General features: G+C 45.1%; 1 protein-coding gene across 1 annotated transcript in view; it reads right to left on the bottom strand.

Moving 5' to 3' along the window:
• Positions 1 to 4,226: 4,226 nt before the first annotated feature.
• The window catches only part of CGRRF1 (cell growth regulator with ring finger domain 1), a 12,882-nt gene continuing 7,204 nt past the window's right edge, over positions 4,227 to 9,904 (bottom strand). Inside the window, exons 3-6 of the mRNA XM_009072318.1 lie at positions 9,183 to 9,360; positions 8,842 to 8,989; positions 6,002 to 6,109; positions 4,227 to 5,042 (exon numbers count right to left, since the gene is read on the bottom strand). Of these exons, the coding sequence (XP_009070566.1) occupies positions 4,692 to 5,042; positions 6,002 to 6,109; positions 8,842 to 8,989; positions 9,183 to 9,360 (785 nt within the window). The 3' untranslated portion in view covers positions 4,227 to 4,691. The remainder of the gene's footprint in view (positions 5,043 to 6,001; positions 6,110 to 8,841; positions 8,990 to 9,182; positions 9,361 to 9,904) is intronic.

Below are 9,904 nucleotides of genomic sequence, written 5' to 3'. Positions count from 1 at the left end.
ATTAGGAACTGCCAAACCCCCTCAGCTGATGAAGACAAAAAGCTGGAGGAGGCATTTAAAACCTAGAAAAGCTTTCTAAGTACAAATCTTCTGCTGATACAAGGATGCTGCAGACTGAGGATAGAAAACACAGGTAGCGACTAATTGTCCAGATAATTTATTGCTGGTCCAGCAGATGTAGTTCTGGGATTCACTTGACCCTCAGGAGGATCTGGGAACTGCACAGGCAGTGCAGGCGTTTTCTAATGAATGGAAAACAGAATCACAGAATGGTTTGGGTTGGAAGGGAACTTCAAGACCATCTCACTCCAATCTCCTGCCATGGGCAGGGACACCTTCCACCAGCCCAGGTTGCTCCAAGCCCCATCCAACCTGGCCTGGAACACTCCCAGGGATGGAGCAGCCACAGCTTCTCTGGGCAACCTGTGCCAGTGTCTCAGCACCCTCACAAGGAAAGATTTCTTCCTAATATCCCATCTGTCCCTGCCCTCTGGCAGTGGGAATCCATTCCCCCTTGCCCTGACACTACATGACGTGTGACAGATAGAAATGCAATAACTCCTCATGTCATGACTGTGACAAACATCATCCCAGTGTTGCCCTTTCTATGGCTAAGGAGTGAATGTGTAGGGAGGAGGAGGAAGAAAAGGAGTTTTGGGGGTTTATCTGAACCCTGATGAAGGCTCAGTAACCCCAGCATGAATATATAATGTCCTTGATCTCCAAAATACTGTGAGAGAAACACAGACACTCTGGATATCAGAGTCTGTTGAAGACCTCATTGAATCTTAAGACTGTCTTTTACCCTTTTAAATCATTCTGTTATGAGGTAATTAGAGCAGGAACTCTCCTAGCTCAGATGGAGCAGCACCCACACAAAGGTGGATGTAGGTTTATGTAGGTGTTGCAAAAACCAGGAGTCAAACCAGTAGCAAAACCTTCACTGCACTACAAGCTCATATCTCTCTATCCACATCAGTCCTAGATGTGAGGGAGCACAGGCAACAGAGAAACAACATGTAGAGCTGCCTGAGTGACTCCACAGCATTTGGCAGAGTCCTCCTGAGCCCCTCTGTGATTTCTGGGGCTGTTTTGGGGGGATCCTCCAGTGCTCTCTGTGGCCTCATAGCTGTGCCCAGATGTGCATCTGCACCACTGTGTGCCATCATAAAGCAATGTTAAAATGGTAGGAATACTAAAGTTATCCAGAAATAAACCCTAAATATTGGTTTTCTCTTTTTCCTGCCCAGCATATTCCAGCAAGGCAACACCAAGCCCTTCAGTAGCTTATTCCAGAGGAGTTTTGCTGTATCAGATGAAATTCAGCTCTCCCTGGCATTAATTACATCAGCTCCACACACACAGGACAGCAGGGACAGCCTCTGCAGGGGCTGCACGTCAGCTGCAGTGACAGAGGCCAGTCCTTGTTTGTTCTGGATATGAGGACAACTGAGCAAGTGGTGACTGGTGGCCAGTTACTGCAGAGACTTCCCAGTCACAGACGTCAGCCCCAGACCTCCTTCACCTGGCAGACGTCACCTGCAGGTCTGGCAGAGCTTCCTCAGGGCATGGGGAGACCAAGTCACATGCAAAATTAGCAGGAGAAACTCAGCCCCTGAGTCCTGGCTCCTTTTACCATACTTGAAGATTGATGTTAGCAAGTAAGTAAATCAATTCAATCAGATTCACACAGAAGCTCATCTTAAAGCTGAACAAAACATGTACCTGTACAGCTGTGCCAAGGCTGGACAGGTGAAGAAATGTTCCCTAATATCCAATCTAAACATCCTTTGGTGCAACTTGAGGCTGTTTCCTTTTGTCCTATTGCCTGTTTCTTAGGAGAAGAGACCAACCCCCACCTGGCTACAACCTCCTGTCAGGTAGTTCTCCAGCAATCACCTGAACTGCCCTGAATTGTCTCCCTCCTACCATTTGCCCTCTGCTTGGAGGAGCCAGGTAAGGAGGAAAGAAGATCCAAACACAGCAACTTTTTCTACAGAAAGATGTCCATGTTATAGTCCCTTGACATTTGGAAAGACACCTTGGGACATCCCTAAGTAGCAGCACTTAGTCTGATTGCCCCATTTCAAAGCCTCAGCTCTGATCAGTGTTGATAAACCAAACCAAGAGGTGAATTACCTCCTGCTTCTCCTGCAGAAAAACCCAGGACAAACCTGTAAGACCCCAGTGCTGCTGAAAAAAAGCAAGTCTTGTTGCCAGAAGTCTTCCCATGTTCCTCAATGTCACCAAATCCATACATAATCATCTAAAATGAGTGGAAAAGGAGTGCCACATTACCTCTATTACAACTGGGTGACAGAGCACGACAGCCTCTCTCAATATACTGTGCTTTTGTGGGTCACAGGACGCTTTTATTTCTCTCTTAGAGCCTTGAGTCCCTATTTTAAGACAACCAAGGGACATGCAAATGCAGCTTTAAAGCTGCTCCTTCTCCTTCTCACCTGATCCATATTTTGGGATGTCTCCTTAGGAGAAGGGAAGTGTAATGAGCCAGATACTGTACTTTTTATAACTCTCTGTCAGGTTTTTCATTTGGGCCAGCAAGGAAGCTTGTTAGAGCTGATAAAGCAACCAAGCATCTCTGGAAAATGCTATTAAAAGCACATGAAACAAATGAAAAGCTGGGCCAGGCTTAATGGTAAATACATGGCCTGGCAGCTCAGCACAGCCACATCCTGTTTGCCATGATTATTTAATACTGGCATCGATTGCTTGAAGGATGAGACAGACCAGGCAGCTCTCTGTGGGGTTCCTTGAATACCATTTCACTCTGAGATTAAACAAGCCCAAGGCTTTGGATCACACTGTCTTGTTGGGCAATTTTAATTAATTGATTTAATATTGGTTACTACTGTGGTCAAGCAGTAAACAACACCTCTCTCATCACCTACGTGGGCAAATGAGTCCCTGCTAATTATCAGTGTCCAGCTCCAGGCTGGAAGGAGCACAGCATTAACCTGCCTCTCTGGAGTAACAAGCTGTCCAGCCACTGTCCCACATGCTGTGTGAGCTGTTCATATGGAAACAGCTGCTGTCATGGATCAAGCACTGCTCAGTCCCCAGAGACACCTCAGGGCTTCATTCCTGTTTGATACACAGTGCAAACAACAGGATGGTTTGTCCAGGAGCTGTCCCTGGCCAGGAAGGTCACTTTAGGCAGATCAGATAAACTGTCTTACAAACAACCAGCTGATCACTGCCTGGAAATCTGTGGCTACATGCATCAACTCCCAGCCTCCACCTGTCCTTACAGCTAACCAATGCTCTTTCCACCACCACCACCTAAATCTTTGCTTTAGAGGTAACTGCCAGGAGCTGGAAGCAGGGTCATGGCAAACAAAAGAGAATGATGGAGAGATGAAGCTGGAATACCTTTGAGCAGGGGAAGCTTCCTTCCCTGGTTTGGAGGTGTGCAGCACCTTGTGTGTGCCTTGGAGCTGCAGCCGAAGAGCTGGAGCACAGCTTTCCCTCCCTGAGCCTGAGCAGCTGTCCTGAGATTGGATGTGGGGAAAAGCTGCAAGGGAACAAGAGGGATGACACAAAGCAGCTACTCCCCATTTTCTGCAGGTTCTAAGGACCATTTTGTCTTATATGAGCAGATGTGAAACTCAGTCCACCTGTCTTTAAGAGAGACAAATTCACCTAAGAAACAAACCACTTTCTCTTCTCAACAGCCATTTTTATTGCTTTTGACAACACACCATGGGAGGGAAATAATTTTCTGCTGTTCTTCTTTCTTTGTTAGAGCAAGTACATTTCCTGGGACTACTGATAAAGGTAACTGGTTAACTTTGCATCCAAGCTGACCACACAAGTGCAAAGAGTTGGAAATCCCCCAAAGCAGGATACTGGTGCAGGACCAGTACCACAAAACTGCTCAAGTCACCACTCTGGGGAGTAATTAACCAACACTTGCATGGAGAACAAGTTCTTTCAGGCATTGCCAACAAGACTGAAAGTCTGTGTCTCAAGATGTCATCACAGGGGCTCAGGCTTGAAAGTGTCAGCAAAGTGTAGTTGAGGCCAATAATCATCAACAATCTTTCCACTCGTTCCAACAGGGTTTGCATAAGGTCCCCCCCAAACACACACACACACAGAAATCCTTTAATCCAGCTGGAAACAGTGTCCCAAATCACTCCAACTCCCAGCTCCTGCCACAGCCCAGCCTTCAGCTACACAATAAATACACAAGGGGTTAACACTGAGGAATATTTACTTCCCTTCATCTGGTACATTCTGTAAAGTGCTAAGTTTCTAAATTAAACTGAGTAAAATGATGTATTGGCTCTAGCATTTTAAATACAATAAATATAGAATGAGCCTCGTGCAACTGAACTCGGTTTATGCTGTTTTTAGCAGACAGACTAAATTTAGTAGTCAAAATAGCCTCCAGTAGCACTCCAAGAAAAACTAGGAAGGAGTTATAAATAAAACTCCATCCTTCCAAGATATCCTACGCACTTCTCCTGTCCACATTGCATGGAGAAGCTCAGTGCTCCTGTGAGCATATGGAGTGAAGAAAAATAAGGAAGCTGAGAATTACCTACCAATTAAAAGCAAAACCTTATGAGTTAATGCTACATATCCTCCCCAAACCCAGTCTGGCTCCTACATTTAATCTTAGTGCACACAACCCAGTTCTTCTATTTTTTTTTTAACTCCCCATATTAAAAAACTCTTCCAGGAAGAACATCTTGCAAGACATGGGTCGACTCATCTTCATCTTGCTCCTTTTTACTGCAGAGTGGGAAGGATTCCTGGACAAACTGCCTGCACATGGGGCACTGCTGGAAGTACTTGAGGCAGCCATCACAGAGGCAGGCATGTCTGCAGGGCAGCAGCACCCAGTTCACAGGGCCATTCTGGCACACCACACAGTCTTTACTGGTTTCCTCATGCAGCTCTGGTTCATCTCCAGCCAGCCCAGCCTTTTCCAGCAGGGTTCTGTCAGTGCTGCTCTCAGCAGGGAGTGTGTCCCCCAAGGAGGGTGCAGGGCTGTTTGCAGACATGAAGAGTTGCTAAAAGACACAAACATAAATGTTGAGAAGTCAACAAAGTCTTCTCTAAATCTCTGCATACACAGACAGGCAATGGAAGTTCCACTGGGTCAGTTTACTGGTGTCCACAGTGCCAGACTGGCTTTGTGTGGGTCCTGACAGCTGCTTGGCCTCCAGGTAACGGCATTTCAGATATATAAAACCACATAAAACACTGGGAAAATATTAAGGATTAGTCATCAGATCTTGCCTGAATCCAATGAGCATCATGCTTGAACCTTCCCACAAGTGCCCAGGTTTGAAGCAGCTCAGCTGTGTGTTTCAGGTCTATCAGTCTCTGTGCCTAGGGGGATGCTTCCATCCATTCCTACCAGCACTACATCCACCACACTGTCACATCCACTTCACTCAACCCATTCTGCTCTTGCTCATATTCCAATCCCCTATTCATTTTATTTTGGTCTCATTTTACATGAAGCATAAATTCTTCCAGGCACGATTCCTAACCCTGGGGCATGTACTGCAGGAAATAGGAATGTTAAAAAAAGTAAGTTTCTTCTCAGGCCTTCTTGATTCAGAGAACCATCAGGGTTGGAAGAGACCTTTAAGATCATCAAGTTCAACTGTGATTGAAGGTTTTGGAGAAAAATCTGGTTTGAGAGACTAGCAATGAAGTAACTAATGTTCTGAAGAAAGGCAGCATTTAGCAGCTCATTTCTTACTACTCCTTTACTAAGTGGGCATGACCTAGGACTCCTTGACTGGGAGCAAGTGATTTCTCCAGGAAATCTTGAATATTTTCATAGAAAATATTGCTGTACAGTAAGTTCCTCTGGAACTACTTAACTGATAAAATAATTTTAGTTATCATCCAGTTCTTTGCATGACAATAGAACTCTTGTACTAAATTAGGCTCCTGAAAGCCTACACAAACTGCAGTGAACACTTTCACCCAAATGAAACAAGACTGTGTGGTTTACCTTCAGATCATGGTATTGACCTTGAGCCAGGAGGAGATACTGATACAATATTCTGCAGGAAAGTCTGTAGCTTTCATCAGGAATATGAATTACAGCCACCATTGCAATCTACAGAAAGAGAAAGCTGTGTTTAATAACTTTCCTCTGGTTATATCAGGCTACAGAGACAGGCTGAGAGCTGGGGGTGTTTAGTCTGGAGGAGAAAAGGCTCCAGGGCCTAAAGGGGCTCCAAGAGAGCTGGAGAGGGATTTTGGACAAGAGTCTGGAGGGACAGGACAAGGGGGAATTGCTTACACTGCCAGAGGGCAGGGATAGATGGGATATTGGGAAGAAATTCTTTCCTGTGAGGGTGGTGAAGCACTGGCACAGGTTGCTCAGAGAAGCTGTGGCTGCTCCATCCCTGGAAGTGTTCCAGGTCAGGTTGGATGGGGCTTGGAGCAACCTGGGCTGGTGGAAGGTGTCCCTGCCCATGGCAGGGGGTGGGATTGGGTGAGATTTAAATTCTCTTCCAACCCAAACCAGCCTGGGATTCTATGATTTGCTTGGAGGATCACACACCTTGGTACAGCCTCTGAGCTGCTTAATTCCTTAGACAATGAGGAACTGAGAAATGTTGAACTGAAGCTCAGGCCAAAAAAAAATTTGCTGGACAAGGTGAAAACAGGATGTGGCACAAGAGAGCACTTGGTGATGCTTCAGCTGCCCACCCTGCTCCTCCATGGAGCCCTTCTGTGGCCACTTGAGAGCAGAGACCTGCTCTGGCTGCTCTCACCTCCGAAAGGCTTAACTGAATAATGGTTTCAGCCAGAAGCAGCAGCTCCCACACTCCTCCTTCCACTCCACTGACTCACAAGGAGCTTCTCAGAGGTGGGAGAGAGGTTGACAAACTACCAGGACTTTCCTACAGTCTTCCCCACATTCTCCCCCTTCCCTCAGAATCACAGAGACCACAGTTTTTAGACTCTGAAAAGTATTTAGAATCAAATTTCACTGGGAAGGTCTCTGAAAGGACCTCACGGGTTGACTTTAGGTAATTTCTCTGGAAATACAAGCACTCCAAGATCTCAAGCTGTGCCTAACACCCCTCACCCCTCCCAAATTATGTAATAGCCTCTAAAAAGCAGGGGGGGAAAAAAAGAGAGTGAAATTCAATATTATTGTAGTTCCCAGAAGCTGTCAAAAAGGAAATGAAATATAGAAACTGTTTTGTTTAAAAAGAAATATAAAAGTAAATTTGACTTGCACTTCAAAATCCACACATGGCTAATTAAAACAGAATTTAAATGGATCTGCACCTACACATATGGATTTGTACTAACTGAATTCACTATTCTTTGGCAAAAAGGCCTTTTTTTGCTAAGTCACAATGCCTGAGATCTAAGCTTCTTCCACCTTAGCCCTGTCAGTCTTCATATAATTCCCCTAACTCTTATATATGGTAATGCTAATTTTCTGGAGCTGGAGGAGAACTATGGCACAAACCCAAATAGGGATAATCTGGTGACAAACACAGTTAGGATGAAAATCAGACCCCCCAGGAAAGAGATACTGGAACACCATCCATAGTGATGGACACACACACACAAATAATAATTCAGAACAGCAATCTCATATTGGCAAAGATCCTTTTCCACACTATATTTACATTTTACAGGTTTGTTTCAACTAAACAGATGCAATTCTGACACTTATCTGGCAAGGACAAGGTGGAGTTAGTCCTTGACCAGATGTACAGAGCCTAGTTGTGTTCCCTTCCTCCAAAACCAGAGGAAGAAACCTCCTTCACTCTCCTTCCACCCTTTTCTTCTACGTTAGGGATCACAAGAGAAGTGCTACGAATTCATGCCCAAGCTACTGTCAAACACATTCAAATATTAATTTACAGTCTCTTTATATTAAACTAATTTGAACTCTAAACGTATAAAAATGGATTAATCTGGGGAAAACACGTGCAGTGAGGACAGGAGGGAGGAAGGTAACCCTCAGGTCAGGTGACGAGGAGTCAAGGACAGGCATCACCTGGAGAGGGAACAGATTTCTTAGCCACTGGTGTGACTTCAATTTCCAGATGAATGCATGGAAAAGTGTCCAGTGGATTTAGGCAATTTGCTTCAGAGTTCATTTGTGTTATTGTTCAAGCAGTTAGTGCCAGCAGATTATCGACCCAGTGAAATGATGGGAGACAAAAATATGTCTCAAATCATTCAAAAACTAATCAATGTATAGTTTATAAAGGATATTGAACTGCATGTGACAAGGCTGAAGATGCTTCAACAGCAAGAGATTAGGAGGAGACGCTTTGGAGGAGCTGAGTATGTCATATCAGTCTCCAGCAAGACCTTCACACCCTCCTGTACCAGACCTGGGGCTGAGTACTGTGAGGCAGAACACACTGCATCACACAGCCCTGTGGCAGAGAGGTAATTTCAGTGTTTCTAACAGCCAAGTCAGCAATCAGCTCAAGATCTGTGCCAGACACTAAAACAAAAACCCTCCTGCCTTGCCAACAGAACCCAAACGTCTGTGTGAGCGCAGGAGCTGCACCACAGGTCTGTGTGATCAGAATAATCAGAGTCACAGGTCACTAACCTGCCACAACCTCAGTTCCTCTGACCACAGAGACCTTGGCAGACAGGAGCTTTGGGAAAATCACAGGCATCTTTTAAATGCCACTCATAATTTTTATGTAACAATTATCTTTCTGCCACAATCCCCTGGAGTCACAAGTGAGGGACCACATTCTAGGGGACAGGGAAAGGAAGCTGCTTTATTCAAGCCTCTCTCCTAAAACATCAGGCCTTAAATACAGTGACCCTAAAATACAATGTGATATTACTTACAATATCATATATTTCTCTGTCTTCTTCATCTGCCAACGTCAGCAGTGCTACCAGTGGGTAGCGAGATCTAGGCACGGGGCCAAAATCCACAACTTGAGCATCTTCTGGTAACTGACAATATTTTTCTTCCCTGTCATTTTTTTTAATGCTTTGTCTATGTCAAGGAAAACAATCAGTGTGGCTGCAATTGCAGACAAATGTGACGTTTGCATAAAGAGTATTTGTCATCATATTTGCTCATAAATACATTGTGCCAAAAGCTGCTGAACGCTCACGAAGCTCAGTGCTCCCTGTGCCAAGAAATCAGCATATTTTCTCAAAACAAGCTCAAGAAAGGATACAAGTACTGTTGTCTGTAGAGGTATTCGTTGTACAGAGCATCCTCTAATGCCTGAGGAGTCTTTATTCTGAAGCAGTAGACGTGTTTCTGCAGGGCTTCGTGGAGTTTCTGCACATTGCAGCCCCAGTAGCAGGTAAGGACACAATCCTCCAGGCAGTCAGGGGTCAGAGTTACACCCTCTTGGGGAGAGAAGAGAAGGATTTCATTATCTCACCCATGTGCAGGAATTCTGGAATTGCTAAGTGTAGCTCCTTAAAGAGCAACAAGCAGAAAACAACTTCAGTGTCACAGGTTTTTGTCATGGAATCACAGAATGGTTTGGGTTGGAAGAGACCTTAAAGATTATGTAGTTCCAACCTCCTACCATGGGCAGGGACACTTCCCACTAGCCCAGATTGCTCCAAGCCCCATCCAAGCTGGACTTGAACATTGGAATTGCTAAGTGTAGCTCCTTAAAGAGCAACAAGCAGAAAACAACTTCAGTGTCACAGGTTTTTGTCATGGAATCACAGAATGGTTTGGGTTGGAAGAGACCTTAAAGATTATGTAGTTCCAACCTCCTACCATGGGCAGGGACACTTCCCACTAGCCCAGATTGCTCCAAGCCCCATCCAAGCTGGACTTGAACATTGCCAGTGATGGAGACAGCTTCTCTTCTCTGGGCAACCTGTGCCAGTGCCTCAGCACCCTCACAGCCAAGAATTCCTTCCCAATATCCCATCT

Source organism: Acanthisitta chloris, unplaced genomic scaffold, assembly GCF_000695815.1.
Source record: "Acanthisitta chloris isolate BGI_N310 unplaced genomic scaffold, ASM69581v1 scaffold21933, whole genome shotgun sequence".
Lineage (NCBI taxonomy): Eukaryota > Metazoa > Chordata > Aves > Passeriformes > Acanthisittidae > Acanthisitta > Acanthisitta chloris.
Note: the sequence above shows the minus strand (reverse complement) of the source record. Positions and strands in the feature narration are given on the sequence as shown.